Raw genomic sequence first — 21248 nt, 5'->3', positions numbered from 1 at the left:
CTATGGCCAGTAAAAGCTTGTTTCCCGAGCGCTAAAGGCTTGCTTGCAAGCAATTGTTAAACTATACATAGATATATATGGCATAGCTTCGGAAAGCTTGCGATAAGAAATTGAATTTCAGTTTCAATTTCGAGGTATTCGCGCTGCGGAGCGCAGTAAAATAAGCGCAAACTGTTATCCAGAATTTTAAGATATAAATATAAATCACAAACAGTATTGATGACGACTGAGCACAGTGAGCACATCAAATGAAGATCTATTTTATCCCCTCGGATAGGTAATTTAATAATATTTTTTCACAGACATTTTTGCCTTTATTTTTAAAGTAGCTCAGATTCCTTGCTACGGGAATCATTTATACATTTGAAGTTGTCTACTCTTAAATTCTCTATTGCGATGTAACATTGTCTAGGTCCTCTTATCTTCTTATATGCCCAGAAAATGCCTTTTTTATTCTACCACTTTGTTATATTTTAACATTTTGGTATCTACTTGTCTTTCTTCAAACAGTTCCTTATTAGAACCTTTTTGTAAATGGTCTCTTTTCAACGACAAATTCGAGAAAGAATATACTGTATAATCTTAAGAAAACAATGCTTAGGGTACCTTTCTTGTACCTTTCATCTGCCGAATTGACGGTCGTATTTAGCACCAGTTGTTTAAGATAAAGGAAATTGAAATAGGGACTAATGGCAACTAATTACAAACTTTGTTTAATTAAAAATGTATTCTTAGAAGAAGAATTAACGACGTGTATAATACAAATTAATATTCATTATGAAATTTAGGTCCAAGCTGCTAAAAAATTTTGAACAATAGTTTTTCTCTTGTTCTGCAAATCTCACTGTAGGGTTTCACAAAGAGTTCGTCCTTCCATTTTTCCCACTCTATGCGGTCTATTTGTTCCTCATACCAATTATTGTCGTGTGCATTTGATTTCTCCCGACGTTTAAGAAGGCATCCATTTTAAAAATATCAACTTATTCTTACACGAACTTTCATTGCAATAGACTATCTAGAATTCGCCTGTGGCATCCGCTCTGATGGGTGGGCGTTATCGCGCCAAAAACTAGCCTCGAGCCAAGTCCATGAGTACCAAATTATATCGAAAAATCTAAGAATCTTTCTACAAATCTGTTGATATGCCAGAGAAAAAAATCTAAGCTTTACCACTAGCTTTAAAAGGATTCTAAATAATACTGTTTTAACAACGAAATCACACAACCAACTTCAAATATAAAAGTACTAAGCCAAATTTTTAATTTTTATAGGACCAAATAACCAAATATCACATTTAATACAAAAGTAAGTTCTGAGGTTACAAACATAAAAATGAAAAAAAAAAATATAGACAAATTAAGAAGCATCCTTTTGAAATTGGTTGATATATATATATATATATATATATCCTGGGACAACTCACACACGGTTATCTGATCCCAAGCTAAGCAGAGCTTGTGTTATGGTAACCAGACAACTGATAAAGTTACTTATATATTTCTAAATACATACATATTATAGATAAATTACACCCAGACACCAGAACAAATGATCATGCTCATCACACAACATTTGTCCTGGGCGGGAATCGAACCCACGACCTCCGGTATAGCAGTCAGGGTCACTAACCACTAGTCCAACAGGCCCGTCAAATGAAAAGAACATCAAATCAAAAAGCAGCGTTGCGAAACTGATACATTTCAAAATACATTGTGTCATCCTATACTGTAACTGTGCCCCACTGTTCATGCTTACATAGTGAAATATGTATGTAGGCACGTTCCTTTTCGATAGTATCTGTTATCAGGGTAAACATGTGTCATCTAAGCGAGGGTCCCTCGGCTTGACACGTCCTATCAAATGTCAAGCATTGCCGGATTCTTCTATTTACGAGAAAACAATTGAATAGCTGTTTTATTGTGGAAAAGAGCACCATTTTGGGATAAGGGTTTTTTTAATAATCACCTCAATTTTCATATCAAACTAAGTAAACGAATAGACAATTGATAAAAATATATATTTTTTAAATACATAAATATAAATAAAATAGCTAAATTACATGGTGGGAATCGAACCCGCGACCTCTTTAAAGCAGTCAGGGCTACTAACCACAAGACCAGGAGGCCAATCAAAGCGAAGCCAATCAAGGGTATGTGTTGAGTTTGATTGATCGATAATTTGATCAGATTTCACGAATTAATGCTGGTAATTTTTTATTCCACTCCAAAGTTACCAAAACATTGTCAACGTTTAAATATGAAAATACCGTACTTCTACCACAGAAACATTACTTAGCCGTTAAAGGCATTATTGTATTAAAACTTTTGTTCCATTTCTCCAACTTTGTACCAAAATCCAATTTGTAATGTTTCCTTATCTCATACGATCTTACGATGGTCATATTTTTCAGTTTTAATTCAATATTCGCAGCATCGAGCCGGTATTAAAGTATTTTGTGTTGCTCCAGAAGATTATATTTTTCACAATAATAATTTACGTTGCTTGCTCGAATATTTTCGGACAAGATTTCTTTTTGGTTTTACTTTTGATTATTGGAGACAGAAAAAGGTACACGGAGGGTATGCAAACAATAGACTTGTATGGGAACTGAAAAAAATATGGCAACATTTTCTATTTAAAAAATCTTAAGAATTTGAAATTAAAGAACGCCATTGGTGATTACTTTGTGCATGGGTCTCATTAACAATTATTTTTATCTCTAATTAGAAGCCACTCGTTTTATATTCCGATATATTTTAAAAGCGAAGTCTTGATAGTCCAGATACAACATCAAATCGTGTCTAAAGTAATTAAGTACCTTATAGACACATGAACACTACACAAGTTAGATCAATACAACTTCAATAAAACAAATATTTTTACTGGACTTTCTTCAAGATAGAGGGTCTCACGGGCCACGATTATGAAACTAGAATAAAACTAGATTATAAGTTTTCGTTCAACGTTTTATGAAGTTTGAAGTTGTTTGATATACTTACCGACCTATACTAGAAAGATTTAAGTACCTATCTTATACGATAACAATTTTGTTTTAAGCAGGCCTTTTTCTAGCACTTTAAAAACGTTACAATAAGACTCTGGGTCAACTCTTAACTCATAGACGTGCGTTACCGTCTCCATGGTTATTTTTACCTAAACAATATCTTAGATTACCTATTAAATCTAACAATCTTACCGAGGAAAACCTCTGACAGTATAAGGCTTCATGATATTTACAAAACCGGTCAAGTGCGAGTTGGAGTCATAACTGGGATTCCGTAGATTAAGCCTAGGAACAAAAATTTAACAAAAGAAAATTGCAATGTTCTTCTCAATACATTTTTTATAAAAAAAAAACCTTATTTCAAAAATTTCAATTTTCTAGCTATTAGGTACCGTTTATGAGTTACAACCTTACCTTGGTCTTAGTAATAGGTTTCCTTTTTTTGCTTAAAGGTTTAAAATGAAAAACAATATTAAAATTCAACATACTTACCTACTTTTTACAATCGTAAAGAATCACAATTAAACTCATTATACCCCAAAGCCATACTTTTCGTTTGTTTAAATCTCATTTTTCGTTTTCCTTCATATAATTTTTACAACTTATTTAACATATCCGTTTTACAAGTTTTATCTCCTCGCTTTCCGTTTGCTCGGCCGACACGTAATTTACCATTTTGTTCAGCAAATTACTTTTTAATTATTCAAATGTTAGGTATATTTATTTATATCAATGAATTAATATAATTGAGTACTTGTTCATATTACCCGTTATGATTAATTCATATTTTTGATATCCCGTCCTTTGATAAATTTGACGCTGTTTATTGCAATTGGTTCCGTTTTATCCCGACAGACACGATTGTGAAATAAGGAAACATATAGACACAATATTAGCATCAATATTAGATTTTTCAAGTGAGAGACGACTCTGTACTTCGTGGAGGGTAATGCCTCGTGCCTACGAATTCAAGTCTATGAACATTCAATTAGAGAAAAGCTTCTGCACTAAGGAACTTAATACTTGTGTCGAGTCCCCGTTAGGGAATTGAAACCCACGTTAGATACAAAAATGACAAAAACGAAAATAATTATTTAGAGATATTGTTTAGGTTTCATTCATTATGCCCGTAGATATGAGGGCTTTCAGGGCTAAACCACTCAACATTCTTTGGTAAAAGTTAATTTAGCGTAGGATTCGATCTCGAAAAATTACAAAGGAATTACAGTAAGCAATTAAAAAAGTAAAGGTATAAATCAAAATAAAATGTTAAGACGATATAAAATGTCGATCCGTGCATTATACCACTAACCATACAAAGGGAATGACAATAAAACACTAAAAATGTTGATACAGATACAGGTATAATTATGTTGCATACAAACATTTCGAAACTACTTTTTCCTCAAAATGCATTGCCAGCGCCATCTATTAACACGGCGTTATAACAGTTTAATACAAAGGAAAGTTACCAAGGTTCCGACAACCTTGCACGATACTAATGCCATCTATAGGGTAAAACTATACTATGTAAAGAGTGTATAAACTTGTAATTAACATAATTAGGAGATTTTTTTAAGTATTAAATCACATCATTGAGTGACGTATTTAATATTTTGTTGAGTGTCGCTTCGATCAGTCAAATAACTATAAATTTCATTGTGTTAAAATGAACAACAACTAAGTGCCTTTTAAATCCTCGATTAAGCCTTTATTTGAGACCTTGCTAGGGAAAAATATATGAACAATACTCGAAAATATCTTCTAAGATTTTGATAAAGCATATCTAGGAGCATCAATTCATTTCCTCGGGCACATACAAGCCACGTCAGCTCATGTTTAAGGACTCCAGTTGGGTCCGAAACTACTCTGGCAATCGCTCTTAACATTATTATATCAATGTGTAATACTTCATCCGAAGTAATTAATATACAAACAAACCAATTAACGACTATAATTAATGTGTTACCCATATAAACATTGTGTAGCTAACAATAAAAATTTCTTAACCACAAATACAATACAAAATTATCTTTATTTTGAACTATAAACAATTAGATCTTCTTAAGTCTTAAATACATTTAAACAAAGCAACAAAACAAATTCACCGTGGAGGTTTTATATACACAGGATACTTCGAGGTATCACATAATTTAACATCATTAATAGACTGCATCAACCAATCTTTGTACACGTGTCTTGCTTCAGCAGGAACTTTTTTCTTTAACTTCTTGATTTCATCAAAATCTATATTTTTATTCGCATGTAAAACGTAGTCGACATCCATAGAACGTATTGATTTAACGACTTGACCACCATAGGCTATCCAATGTCTTTCAAAATGATATCTCTCTTCCTCATCAAAGCTTATGAAGTCTGGATAGAACCCTAATCTTTTATCTTTGAAGACATCTGGTAAAGGATCATCTAGTTCGAACAGAAATTCTTTGCTATCAACTTCATCTAAACTCATCTTTTCAACTTTTGGAACCTTTTTGCTATCTTTGTCAACTTCCGAAAGTTGAGGTTTAGATGTCACAGGCGATGTTTCCTCTTTCAGTTTCTTTATTTTAGGTTTCTTATCAAAGAAACTGTCTATTTTAGAGGTTTTTGGACTGACATTTGATGGTTTACTTGGACTTTTCTTTGGTTTGGGACTTGTTTTGACTTTCTTTGTCGGTGGTTCATCATCATCAGCCGTATCTGCTAGCTTCTGTAACAGTGACAAATCCACTTTCTCTTTAGACGTCACGTACAAATGTTTCAATTCTTCTAGATTCGTTGCTGATGTCCAGTCCTTATCATCCCTTATTTTAGTTACTCTTGGAAATCTTACTGATATACCATCAGCAGTATGTAAATTCGCTTTAGTCAGTTCCGTACCTGAAACCAATGTTGTCAATAATTAATATCGTTACAACAAATTATGCATTGAAGCTGGCATCATTAAATTTGCGGTTTTTATTGTTGTATCGTTGAATAAACCGGTAATAAATTTACATAAATTAATACGGGGTTTCTGTTCACTATGAATATAATCTGTGACTAATGACTGAATATATTAATTGTGATTATACTGCAACTACATTGAGGTTGGCAGCTATATATCCACTGGGCAAGTGAGAACTGAAATAGATTTCAGCCTTCTAAATGGATAGCTAACTACTTACATAATCACACCTGGCCAATATTATAAATGTGTATGTTTGTGTCATTGGGTGTCTGCTTGTTGTCTCTTCACGACCAAACGAGGTATTCGATAAAATTTAGTAAGGAGATAGCAGACACCTTGGATTAACACAGGCTACTTTTATCCTACATTTTACTACCTACCCTACATACCTCGGTCAAAGGGGTGAAGATAATAATGTAAATAAAAACAAAAGCAACCAACCAGTAATTTCCCAAACAGGTTGTTTCTTTGGGTCCAAAGCAACAAAATCGGGTACCATGCCTTTATTGCAATCTAACCAAGTAGGAACTTTGTTGAAGTCTTGCGATATCTTCTGCATAAGGGGAGCCAGTTCTTTCTGGAGTCTACTCAATGTACTATCGTCATGTCCTGTGTGGACTTTGGTCACTGTCACCCAAATATTCCTTCGGACATCCAGGCAACCCATTAGGAATACCGACATCATACCGCCCTTCTTTCCAGTACCTGTAAATGTTTGATATAAATGAGATTACAAGCTTAAAGCACTTAAAGTAAGTAAAGAAGATTATCAATTGTTAAAATACAGTTTTTGCTAAGTTATGTATGAATGAAAGAAGACTGCATTAATGATGAATTTTGTATGAGGATTTATTTTCGCCTGTAATTGGCATTGTTGCCTCGAGTGACTGAAGCCTTGAAAAATTTTACATACAAAAAAATAAGAAATAAATACATATATTACACATTAATATTTATGTATGCAAGAACAGGGTAAAGTAAAAAGGGTAAAAAGAAATTGTAGCAAAAAACTTACCAAACCATGCACCTAGAACCACTAGGTCCGCTGTATCTGCCATTGCACCATCAAACAAATAGTCCTTTTTCACTTTCAACCAATGTCTCTTGCCAGGCTCATATGTGGACTCCAAATCTTTAAGGACTAAACCCTCAAGACCTAGCTCCAGCACCTGTAAAATTAAAAGGAATATGCATTTAAAAAGAGTCTTTATTTACAATGGTGTGGAAAAGCAAAACATCTGTTTACTGTATTTTTTATTACAATGGAAAAAGAGTTCATTAGTTTCTTAAAGGTTCAATATACAAGACTCAACCACCTTTTATTTCATTGATTTAGTCTGAAAATACCAGAATAACTATAAATAAAAATAATATTTATATTTTTGGCTTTGTATTGCGGGATTATGCTTACCTTGTGTTAAGTAAGTTACATGAAAACATAATAGTAATAGTTTAAGTTTAAATTATAATTTATGAACTCACCTTAGCAATCATTTTAGCTAAATCAGCTGGTTTCTCAATCAACTTTTGTTCTGAGAACATGACATGATTAGGAACTTCAACCATATTGTCATATAGAATCTGTCTTCTCTTCCTGATTGGCATATCCATTAAGACTTCACCATTATAATATAGACAGTCAAATATATACAGGCAGACTGATGCATCTTTGAACTTTGACTGCTTATGTATGCCTAAAGTACCAAAAGGTAACGGTTTCCCTGTTTTCACATCAACCATAAGAACTTCAGCATCCAATATCATATCATTACCTTTTGGGAAGGCCTGCGGTAAATACTCTTCAAAATGGCTAACTTTATGTGCCATTACAACTTTGAGTGCTCGAGAAAAATATTTGAAGACTTTTCCTTGTTTATGCACCTGTACCCTCTCACCATCATACTTGATTTCAGAGAACATTCCATTTGGACATTTCTTCATCGCCATATCTATTGATTTGCAAGCTTCAGCCAACATTGGTAACACAGGGGTCATAAGGGACAGTTGAGCTCTTAAACTTTTTTGTATAGCGTCTTTATGTTTTACAGTGTTGCTTTCAGACATAACTCTGTCTAAAACCATGTTTATGTCTCTTGAAGTTTGGAACAGGCTGTACGCATCAGGGTGAACCCCTTCTAATATATGTTTCAAGCCAGCATTGATTCTCAAATCCCCTTTTATTAATCGTATTAGCATTTTCAAGTCAAAAGTAGTGCATTTCTTCACTATCTTCTTAAAATGATAAGTTTGTTCATCTTCTCTGGTTAATTTAGAAAGTTCAGCCAAGAAGTCTTCTACTTGATGTATTGTAAGTGTGCTGTCTGCTGCAGGGCTAACAGCTTTTGATTTTTTAAAGAAATGTTGTATTGTTTCAGCAACGTCGCCTTGTTCTAAATGAGTCAACATATCATCATGATCACAGTTAAATATTCTTGAGAATAACTTCACCAGCTGTTTACTTTTTAAATTGTAGACTCTTTTTGTGGCTTGTGGGCATAATAACTTACACCATAGTGTTAGGTCACCTTTAAATGATTGATTGTCAGTGCCATTTCTAAAAAAGTTGTTGACAACTGCAGTTTTGTCCGTGTAAGCATCAACTTGTGCAATTTTCTTTGTCAGTTTAAAGAATGTCTCGAAATTATTGTCGTCTGTTTTTACTTCAATTGATAAATCCTTAGAACTGTCTGTGCTATCATTATTTTTTGTTGCAGAGGTTGTTTTTGAAGACGGATTTGAGATATTTTTTAAAACTTTAGCCGTGTATTTTCCACTATTTTTCTCAGCATAGGTTTTCTCCATTTCATTCAACTTCTTCAAGATAAATTCCTGATCATCTTTGGTTATGTTTTCCCAGTTTCCGATATCGTCAATAGAGTCAACTCGTTTGGTGGCGGGCCGTTGTTTTAGTAGCACATTCATGAAGCAGTCTACATGGTGCCACGATTTCATGTGTTGCCCATCGCCATACGGACTGGCCACTAGTTTAGCTATCCGTAACTCTCCACCAGGACAGCTTGATTTACAACCTTTACACGACGCTCGGCCTCCTTTAGCACGGTCAACAAAAAACGGCGTAGAATCGCCCATGGTTCTGAGCACAATTCACACTTGAAGGGCTTCTACAGTCAACTCAAACAGGATTGCAACAACTTATGCATGTGTTTATTTTTATACTATTGTACTATGTAACTCATCCGTTACCTATGAAATTGATAAAATAAATAGTGTTAATGCTATAATTACTCAATTACGGAAATTCCAAATTAGCAGATTGCAGCGAACTCGAGTAAACTTGTCTAGTTGTCTGGATTGTATTTATTTTTCCTCATATTAACACTGACAGTTGTAGAGTGGCAGTTCGCAATATCGACAACTAAACTTAAATATTAACGTTTAACATTTTCGGCTAAAAATATTCCAAGTCATGGTATATTTGACATAAAGAATACAAAAAAAAACAGTTAACAAGTTAAATAAATGCTAGTCCGTACAATATGTTTCTTAGCACAAGGACCGATATTATTTTCACTGTGATGTTGGCCGCAGTTTAACGTTAGAACTAAGTCGTTCACGGGTCACCTCTATTGACGTCAAGTTCCACGCATGCGCCGTTATTTGCCCAAGTGTACGTTCCGTTCTCTTATTTTTAGTTTAGGATGAACAGTAGTGTGTAATACTTTATTTTGATTTTACTTGTCATTAGATAAGAAGATTTAAGAAAAGAAAGGAGTAGTGTAGGAATTGAATTGGTAGTAATTCGTCAATACCAATTCTGACGTAACTTTAGCAAAAAATGTCTAGTTTTTTTTTAACACATTATTTTTCTTTTGATTTCAGCTTCATCATGTCACCAGGAGTTCAGTAGTGATGGTACAAAGCACGGCACGTTGACATCCCCTCACTACCCATCGCCGTATCCGCCGAACACACACTGCCACTATGAATTTTTCGGCAGGGGCAAGGAGCGAGTTAGATTAATATTTCAAGACTTCTATTTGTATAAATCTGCTGATGGATCTATTGAGTACGTATTGTTTGATTCAGAATAATACAATTTACAGAATACCAACTTATTTCTTTCGTGAGGTCGGTTAAGAAACTAATAGCCGCTGGTGACGGTGGCAATTATAATTAAATCGGAAAATGCTGTTTTCAATGAATGTATAATAAATCCAGAATCCTAATTATCATTTAATAATATCTACTATTTTTGACTGCACGGACAGCAGAGTGATTGAGGTCACCATGCCAAGCCGTCTGTTCTCGCGTCTCAAGGGTTCGATCCCCGCGTAGGACAAGCGTTAGTGTAATCAGTAAAAGCTTGTCCTGAATCTACGTGTCGTTTTGCATGCGACTTGAGTGTTTGTGGTATCTCCCGCGACACAAGGATTAAATTTCTAAGTGCAAGCTTTTAAGGAATTTCAAGATTGTCTTGACTCTTGATAATGTTACTGATAACATTATGACTAACGCATTTTTGTATGGTTTTCCAGTTGCACAAACATGGATTCGTTGCAAGCCTTCGTCAACGTGGACGGGCGTTTGGAAAAAGTGGAAAACTTCTGCGGTATCGATCTCCCGAAGCCGATTATGTCGAACGGACCGAAACTTATGCTTGAATTCCGTGGAACGCAGTCATCGAGATACTCACGGGGATTTAAAATATCATACTCATTTGTAGAAAGTTAGTCCACATTTATTTAACAACTTTTTCACTTATGGGGAAGTCCTTAGTTCAGGAGTAGGTAGGCCGCGATGGTCTTAGTTATTGGTCACTGAAAGAGCAGATTCTGGGCGTATTTTAATGAGGCTAACTATTGTTACATTTTAATCTTATTTAAGTGTCATTTGAAGGCAAAAGTGCCTGCATAAGCCGTCTAGCGACTACTTAGTCAAATAAGCGACTTGCGGCTGACCACGGCCCAGCCGACTTCCTTGCGACCGTGCGAACACGACTTTTTCCTACTACTGAAGTAGTGATCACACACTAGATATCAAGCTGTTCGGCTACCTAGGGATGCCGAATATACTCACTCAGTCACTTGCTCTTCTGGCCGCTCTGCCAAACAGAAATGATCCTCAATCGATTCACTGTACTACATTATCACTTTATACCAAACTTCGAAGATATTCTCAAAATTGTGCCCATACTAAATATAAAAGAAAATTGATACTAAACAATTATAAAGTAAAATGCATCGGACTACCGCAAAATAACTCAATAATTATGATTCTATTACATAGGTAAACTTTATAGACACTTTAAAACTATCAAAGTACTTAGTTATAATTGAGACTCGACATTCAACAATTGATAGGGCTTATCAACCTTACTTGTTTGGATGTCTATACTGTGAGTTGTGGCAGTTGAGGAGCACTCACTTGCTTGGCTGATATCAGACTATTAAATATATATGACGTTCGTCAAAGTAACAAAACCACTTCTGCATGAGAAAACAACTTTATCCCAAAAAGCACTAATTTATTCTCCAAAGCAAAATGTTCCTCAAATTAATTGTGGCCTAGTCACTGATAACGATTCTTTGGTTCTTATTTTATTTTGTACAAAATAATTGTATAATACGTCTTATTCGATCCCCACATTGGACAAGCAAGTAGTTGCTGTTCCTATTGTTTTTCACTGCCAATAGTGCACAATTATTGTAATCTATTTGAATCTCCAAATAACTAAATGAAAACGAAATACTTTATCGGAATAAAACATAACCATTCTTTATCATTTCAGATTTTGGGATAAGCACAGGGAGACAGCTGAAAGAGTTTCCATGCGCGTTCGTGTATAATAGTAGTGAAGCGCGCAACGGGACATTCGCTTCACCAAACTCTCCAGGCCCGTATCCAAGGGATACCGAGTGCACATACTTCTTCCATGGCGGCGAGACTGAGAAGGTGCATCTGCATTTCACGAATTTTGACGTCGAAGGCGTTTTGCCGTAAGTATTCGCTTAATCTCGTTTCTATCTTTTTAAGAATACTGTCATGGTTGTCTTGTTATAAGATTGCTGAATACCCAGTAAAAATAAGTACTAGAAGTCAAATAGTATATTGTCCCGTGTATAAACATCCATCGAACTTCAACAAAAAAACACACAAACACAAAGGCTTGCAAAACGATAATATTAGTGCTGGATTAAGATATTACACGCACTCCATAATGTCACAGTAGTGGTAATGTGCAGATTTGTCACGATTAACGTCAATTTTGTTTCTGTGATGGTCTGATCACTGAAGTTCCAATTTTTCGAAATTCTCTTTCCCTAATTTGTTCCTTTACCTGTTCCCAGATGCGAGGCGGTGTCGGCGAGTGATTATGTCGAATTTTCAAACTATATGACTGAAGACAATAGATTCGGTAGATACTGTGGACAAATGAAAGAGTTCCACGTGGAATCGGACAGGAATTTCTTCAAAGTTACTTTCAGGTCAAACGACCGCTTAGATGGTACGGGTTTTAAGGCGATCTATCAGTTTTTAGAAGCAACTGATGAGTACAGAGCTCCTCCCGTACAAGATAAGGCTTCGAATCCCTCATGTAAGTGTAATTCGGAAATGGGCAACAACAGAAATCTTGATATTGAGACAAACTTAGATAATATTGTAACTTTCGATTTACAAATGCACCATGAAAAATTTCGCTGTTAAAGTAAATATGTTCAAAGTTTGTTTATTCGTTCTAAATTATTTGAAGAACCATTGACAAAACGGTGAAGGAAAATATTGTTACAAAACCTGGACTTCAAGTATTGGAATATGAAATTGCCAACCCGCAGTATTTAATATACTTATCCAGACAGTGTTTAGGCATATTTTTAACTGAATGTAAATACAATTTCGTGCCCAAATGATAAAGTTTCCACCGTCTCCAAAATATTATTAATCATTGCCTGAACTGTAAACCAGTATTATTAAAGCTTAGTATGTAGAAACCTTATTTCTAACTATTTTTGTTTTCCAGGTATATTTGAACATTTTCTAATGCTCATCATCGTCGCGTTACTCCAGCTGCATCATCAACTATATCATTAAATAAAGTGATATTAGATTAAATTAGTCTATAATCCTGTATATTTTGTATAATAGTATGTGCCATACACCTGTAATTACGTAGATATGCAATATTTTCTATAAAATCGCGTTCTTTTATGTTTTCCTCTATTGAATACCAACTTAAAGCAATATCATGCGAAACACAATCAAGATTTTATTCATAAAGGCACGTCGTAAAATGAAATAAATTATTTGAATTAATCCGTTGTTTTCTTTTAAATTTATTGTAATAATGACTTTTTATTTTTTAGAATAAAGATACTTTTCCTCTACCTACAACGTCTGAGAGTACCTGCACGTGTGTGTATTAAATGTATAAATAACAATAAAACTGTATTCATATGGCATAATAACATTGCCGCGAAATGAATTTCATGATAAAAGCAAAATTGAAATTGAGTGATAAATTGAAAAGGTCTTGGGCATTGGATGGCAGTTCCTGATAATCCTGATATGGTATGAATAGAATCTATATACCTACATAATATCTGCTCTGATTTTTTTCTGAGTAGAGTTGTATACAAAGAGCTAATTTTGCACGGTGACTTCACAAGAAACGGTTAGTATCTCACTGAAATTCAAAAGTCTCTGTATGCGAGCGAAGTTGGACATTAAAAATCTAATTTCGAACGATTTAACGCTCGAATACGGCCTTAAATTAGTCACATTTTAATGTGATATATCTTCTATCTATTTCGATTCGATACTGTTTTAAAATCCTATAAGTATTTCGATAAGACTTGGTAAAATACACAAACAATTGATATTTCCCAAAATAATTTAAATTCAAAACGTTGTCAAATCGAATGTCATAAAGTTTAACCAAAACATTAGTGACCAATCACTAGGCTTAAATATTGTCTCACAGATACTGACAAACTCTGATTTTGGAAGTAAGTTTTTTAAATGGTAAGTAGTCATAATAGTTCTACCTTCTATGATAAACATGACTGAAGTTTGTCATATCTATAACGCGACCTTACAAAAGCAAATTGGAATAATCTCTGCAACTTTAGAGACACAACAACTGCATTTAAAACGATAGCTGATCCAAATTTTCAAAATAGCCTTTATCAGTTTTTATCTATTTTGTTCCACTGCTGCTGTTATCAAATATATCTCGCTGTAAAGACCTAAAACTGTCTCCAGCTATGTAGGTACTCTCTTTTTTTTTTAATAAGGTGGGGAAAGTCTTATGGATATCTACCTCCTCGGGAACGAAAGTGGGTATTTCTAAACACTTCCTTCCTGAATCCAAACTGCCAGTCAACGTCTCCTACATTTGTTCACTGCTTGATAATTCAACATTTTCTTTGGATGCCTCTGGGGTGATCCGTGATGAGTTCTCTATTTTACCTGTCTATCCTATCTTTCCTTCTGAATTCAGTATCTCCTACTCCTACAAACATAAATTGCTGCTGCTGGCTTCTATTGCTTCACACGTGCTACCAACTGCATAGCACTTCGCAACTCCAGCTACAGAATACAATAACATTCATTACACAGATTGTCAAACCGTCATAACTTAATGTTGGTATACGAAGCTTGGAGTCTACTCGTAACGAAGAATTTCAATTAGGCAAGTATTGTGGTGTATAATTCTTGTCGACACTTTCTTCCTGCCAGCACCCGGTTAAACTTTACCGCTGGTTGTTGTGTAATCGGATTAAGTGTGTACTTACTGTAGAATGGTGAAATGATGCGACGAACCCAGTACCCACTTAATACTGCAATTGGTATTATGGAGATAAAACTGTTTATTAGATACTTACCTCTTTTATCATGTTATGAGATTTGTAGGGAATATCTAGGACAAATCAAACTGTTAATATTATATCGACACTATTAAACGTAAATAGCTAATTTTAAATTAAATGCGCCTATAATTTAAAATGTATTGTTATAATTAAGAGCTAAATTATAACGTAATTATTTTGAACTAAGTTTTTATTTGATTTGCTGACCGTACCTACTTCACTCCGAGTTCCTTATGTAGGTAATAGTAAATCATAAATGAATTGATGTGGATTTTCATTACGGTGAGCCTAGTATAAACGCGAGCATAAGCATTTTCAATTATTGCAATGAAACTAGTTAAAAACATATCAGTTCAAATAAAAATCATTGAAGTACTTTCGCCCCGGTTCATTGCTTGTCCTAAAGTTGTCGGTTGTTTGCCGCGTGTTGACAGGTGCGACGGCGCCACCGTCGCGTCACTTAGTTCCCTATTCACGCGCGCTCCCCACTCCGCTTTATGTCAATTCGAGTTCGTTCGCCGCTCTCTTCGGTGCCGGTCGGAAGGCTGTACGTGTTTATTTCCCGAGTCCGCGAAACTTTTTCATAACGAAGTAAAGGGATGTGACAGTAAATAACGTTATTTTGATATTTTAAGTGTTGTATACTGTGTGATAACGTTGTTATTTTTTGTGACTTAGTAAAGTGTTAGGTCGGAGTGGTACTGTGAGTGTGATTGTGGTCACAGGTGTCGCATTCCAGGGGGGACGCCGACGCAGCCTCTGTACCAGATACAGTAGGCAGGTGGACCGCTAGACTACCCAATTTATTTGTAAGTATTAGACTAATATTATTATAGTTCTTAAATAATGGAGCCCATGGTAACGGATGTTCAGTCTACCTTAAAGTTACGTTAAGGAATTACCCGTCACCCAACTACCTACTTATTCAAACAGTAAATAGATACAACCTATTAAGTGCTTGGTTAGTAAACATTCCCCGAAACTGTCACAGGCTTTAAAGTTTCTTCCAAATTGCTAGTTTTTGACGATCCAGTTACTTAGGTACTTGTATGAGGTCAAATATTAGGGGTTCTTATTTATAAATTGCCTTTGCAGCCACTAAATATTGACTGTCGTAAGTGCATGTTAAGTTATTCGACTTTTGTTTTATCTTAAATGAGGTATCAAAAGATCATAGCAATCGTAGGTAATGAGTAAAGAAATAGATTTAGTTCTCCATATTATTATATCTTACCTAGATACGAACGTCTAGAATTCTAGCTCGTAAGTAGGTATAAAGCTAAGCTACGCAGATAGGTACTGCGTTGGTCAATCGCTGACTAGAGTCACTAGAGCGCCCGGTATAATCCCATAAGCCGGTAATGCTGTCACTCGTTACTTTAATAAGGCTTTTTCTATAATCAGTTTTGCTAGAAAATAAAACTAGGAACCGGTTATTTCCGTATTAAAACCTATTGTCCCACTGTTTGTTCAGATACTTAAAACAGTTAAATAATTTTAAATAAATGAACGACTGTTAAATTTAAGTGGTGTTTTTGTTCGGTAATCTCTCCTTTATATTTTACCTTTTTTTAGTACCTGAGTAATTTCTACTTCGCGAAAGTGTTCGGCAAATTTCTTATTTACCTAAATTTCATTAAATTGTTCGCAATATTAAGCCTAGGTGGGCTTAATATTGCGAACAAGAATATAAAAATATAGGTAGGCACCTACTATAAAACTTTGTTACGATCCAGATTATTTCTGGTTGATCGTTTTATACGTGCCTCATTCAAGTATAAATGGATTTATGTAGGAGCTTTCACTGATTCGTTTTGTAAGGTCACGACTTGTCGATGTTGAATATTGAATTCACAGCTTTTTGGAACCAAATCGAATGCATTTTCTTGTACGAGCATATACTAGTTCAGTTCGATATCATTGGATTTCGTTCCTAGCACTTGTCAACATTTGAACATACTTAATATACTTATAATATGTAAGTATGTAAATACTAGAGATGTGCCGACGAATACTTTTGCCAGTATCGAGTACCGAGTTTTACTAGACTCAATTTTTTTCCACAGAGTAATTCGGTTCAATCAAATACCTATTTTGCTCGTCTCAACATCTATATGTATAAATCTTTATTGTTGTTTACATGTCGCGTTTTATTTTGAAACGAAGTTTTCAGACAAGAATACACAACAATATTATTTACCTTATAAAGTACCGAATAGACTGTTTTAATATATGCAGTCGTAAACCCGCCAATTTAACATTCCAATGCAACTCTGAACACCCATATTATTCAGTGCATTATCAGAAACGTAATTCAGTGTTATAATTTCCTAATTATTATTAAAATATACTTGCCTAAATATTGGCGTGAATTTATTGCTTACTTACTTATCTATGTGGGATAAATGTCGAACCTTTATCTTTTAACATTCGCGTTTATTGACAAGTATGACTTATTTACTAAATACCATTCTCCCTATTCGAATATTTAATAAGGAATTCATTTAGAAGGCATTCTACTGTTTCGTTAACTGGAATTTTGCTAACACGTGTGAATTTGATATTTAAACGATATCGAATTATGTTGAGTCTAGATAGGAACTGACGCAGTCGCTCCAAAGTTTATATGGTGTTTCATTCAGACTGAAATCAGACCTTAACCTAACTTGGAAAGAGACTCGTTAGTAGCAGTCATAGGCATTTTATAAACGAATTAGTTCCAAAAGAAAACGTAACTTTTATTTAAACAAATTATGACGTTTTGCTCATAAGGTGCCGGTGACCAATGCTTTAAGTTTTAATATCAAAAACTATGATAAACATACTTAATACTCAAAAGAAAGCTGTAAAATTAAGATGGACAATTACCTAATTGGTGACAAAAGAGGAAAAACTCACAAATTTTCAACAGTGCCTGTACCTCTAAAAGTTTGATTGTTTCCATTTATAACAAACATATGCACTTAGCCAGAAGAACTAGCTCTGTCTACTACACCAGCCTCTAAGCCTTAGAGGTTATAGTCCTTAGAGTCTAAGGACTATTGTAACTATTAAAAGGAAACGGCGGATTACACTGTATATCGCCATCTCGCTTGCACAAATCTCATAATAAACATACAGAACTTCTTAGTCTATGTCTAAGGTATTGCATAAAACGTTACAAACGCTTGTTGCGGTTTATCTAAGTGCCGGTGTGCATGACAAGCTTCGTGTTTCGTAAACAAAAAACCGAGAGTCACGCGTGTGAAGCATGTTAATGAAATCCGTTAGTTATTAATTAATAGCAACAGTTAGACGTAGCCTTCGATTGTTCAAAGCTTTTGACAAGTAAAGTCAAAAAAGTTTTTTTTTTAATTGGAATGCGTTGATGCCGCATTTTATTTCTGACTTTGACCATTACCTAACTACTTACTAATATGAATATTGATAACATAAAATAGTACAAGTAAGTATGTAATACATTCAAATATGGAATAACAATTCATGGTACTGGTCATTCCATCTTGACAATTCCTTCCCTGTCGTCTGTTCTATTTTTGAAATAATATTCAGTCTTTAAATTAAAAAAAAAGATTCTAGAATATTACTCTCTACGTCACTTGTCACTTGTCAGTTGTCACATCACTAAACACAGTTGTCATCGTATCTGCTGATCTCACATTTCAAAACAAAAATTGCCTATTAATTGATACGATCATAATTACTGTCGTCAATATCATTCTATTGTTTTTATTTTGGACTAACAATGCCTACTTGTTCATTGCCATTGTGTAATACATAAGAATTGCACACGATTTTATCATGCATTGTTGCGCTTTTTATCTCATGGTGTTACTGAATTGTACGGTAAATGTAAACTTGCATCTTTACCTAGAAATACATTCATAGTATGCTCTTGGGTGTCTACGGGAACTTGGTGAAAGAACAAGTTTGATGCGTATTGTTTTCTGGTCTATTTTTTTTTATTGTAATAGGACTAAATCATATAAAATCTACGTCGTTCCTTTATGGGATTTAAGATTTGTGAAGGACAATTGTAATTTTTATGCGGGGAAGCAATGACGATCAGTTAACAGAATAGGTTGGTCTTCATTCTCAACTTAAATTTATAAACTTATCATAATTCTGGAAAGGTTGAATTTATCACAAAATCATAAAATAATTAATTATTGCTTTCTTAATATATTATGATTATTAAGATACATCAACGGTGCTTGAGAATGATCGAAAATGCAAATGCCATTACACTTTTCTAACTCGAGGATTGGAATTTAGCTTCAACCTTTACGACATTACGAACTTGCTTTTTTTTTTCTTGGAAGTTCCTAAAACCTATTTCTTGGGCGTTTATTAATCTGCAAATCTGAAGAAATGCTAACCTTAAACATATACGATGATCCAATTGTAACAACCAATTCAAACAGCAATAAACATGATTTTCCTTCGCTCCACGCCGAAATGTCCAACAAGTTCATAACCCCCTTAGTACGATATCTTGATTATTGCTCCAAATCTGTGTCCATACTTCAATGATACAAACAAAACAGGTTCCTCATACTAAGAAAAGTTGGTTTTAATATTCTCACGAGAATTCCGCTTCTAAATACGGACAATTGTGCAAACGAGACATTCCTCTTGCCTGATAAATATTTAATTCGTACTGTGTACCTGTTTTGGTACTTAATGCTCTATCAATATGCAGGAATTCTATTTTAGAGCGTTTCAAACTAGTTCGTATTGTGCTTTTTAATTTTTTTAACGCTTCTTCAAGGAGCGTTTTACAGAATTTACACTTAAGTTTGGCGGCAGTGGCGGGTTTTTCAAGGTAAAAATGTTTGTTTATAGTTTGCTTTAGTCATCCTTGATGCTTTTAAGGCGTCCCATATCGTCCCCACTACAGTCAAACTTTCTTCCCTCACAACTTTTAAATGCCTCTGCCCATTTTTCATCAAACATGTCTAAGTACGCTCGCACATAATTCACCACAAAACAAACTAAATTGGAATCGCTTAATCCATTCGGGATCTATGTTGCCATAGACAGAGAGCGACCGTTCAAACTTTCAACACCCCTCTTTTTGCGTCGGGACTTTTATGTTGCATGTATTTTTTGGCAATAGCTAACAGGATCAATAATTGAACTTCATCTATTGCTAGAAATATCGGACCATGCTTCTTCATTAGGTTCAAACTTCAATTATATGAACAAACTGAATATACACAAATGATTATACCGTTATATTTGATCAGTTTTAGCTTTATTTGTGCAAGTAAGTAAATGTTTTGTGTTCCTTACTTTTCTAAGAATTCTTAAGCAATTCAAGGAACATGACACTATTCTAACAGAGTGCTTGAACAACTGAATTCAGAACAATAAAATTTATGTATTTGAACTATCTTAAATGAAGGTATTTAAAGGTATCTTACTTTTTAGCTTTTCTTGGATGTTTTGGTCGTCGTAATGCCGTAATTGTTAATTATTGTTTTCATTGGAATATTTAATGGTTATATGGTTTCTACTTATGGTCCATTGTTATGTTTGTTCTCTGTATTAATGCAATTACCCGTTTTTGTCACAGTTGGGTTGTTACGAGTAGTAGTGAAATGTATTAGACGTCTTTTTGCAATATCTTAGTTGATATAAATATTTATATCCTTTTCTTTTTCGTTTCGGTGATTTTCTTAGAAATGATATTTCACTGCGCCAAAAATGATTCCCCGAACCGGTCATTTGCCTTATCGACGCATAATATAACGAATAAAAGCCGGCGTCAATCCCAAAACCCTTTGGGTTTCCCTTCTCATGATTTTAAAAGTTTATTCAATTTTTATGTTGGCTTTTTAGTCATCATTTTCCTTAAGATAATTTTAGTTAGCGTAAATAATCGGTGAAGTGGATTCGGACGCAACTAAAAATACAGTTGTAACAAATTTATGAGCCAGTAGTATAAGTACCACATTATAATGAATGTAAGATAACTTATACGAGGGGTGACATCCATTTGATAAAATATTTTTGTACCTAAAACTAGCTTGATGTACAGTCAAACATCTTCTTCTTCTTTATATATAAATATGAATTGCTGTTCGTTAGTCTCGCTAAAACTCGAGAACGGCTGAACCGATTTGGCTCATTTTACTCTTGAAATATTCGTAGCACTCCAGGGAAGGTTTAAACGGTCTTAAAATAAGGAAAAATTGAAAAAAAAAAAATATCAACTGTTAGGCGGTACGTAGTTCGCAGGGACAGCTAGTTTATGATAAAAATAAGTTGAAATATAAACCTTCATGTTTTGATTGTAAGATTGATTTTTTAATTTCGTTTCCTATTCCCATGAACATTTTATCACATTAAATTGTGTTTTGATACTAAGTACAATTGATTTTCTTTGCCGACTGTACCTTGTGGCCTTATAAAATCCAAGGCACAATTGTTTTAAAGAAGCTAATTACATTCCTCATTT

General features: G+C 34.3%; 3 protein-coding genes across 3 annotated transcripts in view; 2 read left to right on the top strand and 1 right to left on the bottom strand.

Moving 5' to 3' along the window:
- Window positions 1-4349: 4349 nt before the first annotated feature.
- On the bottom strand, window positions 4350-9516 carry LOC113496482 (DNA ligase 3). Its single transcript, XM_026875722.1, has 4 exons — window positions 7440-9516; window positions 6973-7126; window positions 6399-6662; window positions 4350-5887 (listed from the first exon to the last, which is right to left on the bottom strand). The coding sequence occupies exons 1-4, from the start codon at window positions 9045-9047 to the stop codon at window positions 5109-5111; spliced, it is 2805 nt and encodes a 934-aa protein (XP_026731523.1). The 5' UTR covers window positions 9048-9516; the 3' UTR covers window positions 4350-5108.
- A 47-nt stretch (window positions 9517-9563) lies between these two features.
- LOC113496744 (suppressor of lurcher protein 1) lies at window positions 9564-13220 on the top strand. Its single transcript, XM_026876065.1, has 6 exons — window positions 9564-9585; window positions 9798-9984; window positions 10454-10644; window positions 11707-11914; window positions 12266-12513; window positions 12937-13220. Exons 1-6 carry the CDS (start codon window positions 9564-9566, stop codon window positions 13005-13007), a joined length of 927 nt encoding a protein of 308 aa, XP_026731866.1. The 3' UTR covers window positions 13008-13220.
- Window positions 13221-14969: 1749 nt separating this feature from the next.
- The window catches only part of LOC113496481 (cadherin-99C), a 156150-nt gene continuing 149871 nt past the window's right edge, over window positions 14970-21248 (top strand). Inside the window, exon 1 of the mRNA XM_026875721.1 lies at window positions 14970-15594. The gene's annotated coding sequence lies outside the window, so the exon portion shown is untranslated. The remainder of the gene's footprint in view (window positions 15595-21248) is intronic.

This window comes from Trichoplusia ni, chromosome 8 (genome assembly GCF_003590095.1).
Source record: "Trichoplusia ni isolate ovarian cell line Hi5 chromosome 8, tn1, whole genome shotgun sequence".
Taxonomy (NCBI): domain Eukaryota; kingdom Metazoa; phylum Arthropoda; class Insecta; order Lepidoptera; family Noctuidae; genus Trichoplusia; species Trichoplusia ni.
This window is presented reverse-complemented; position numbering and strand designations above follow the sequence as displayed.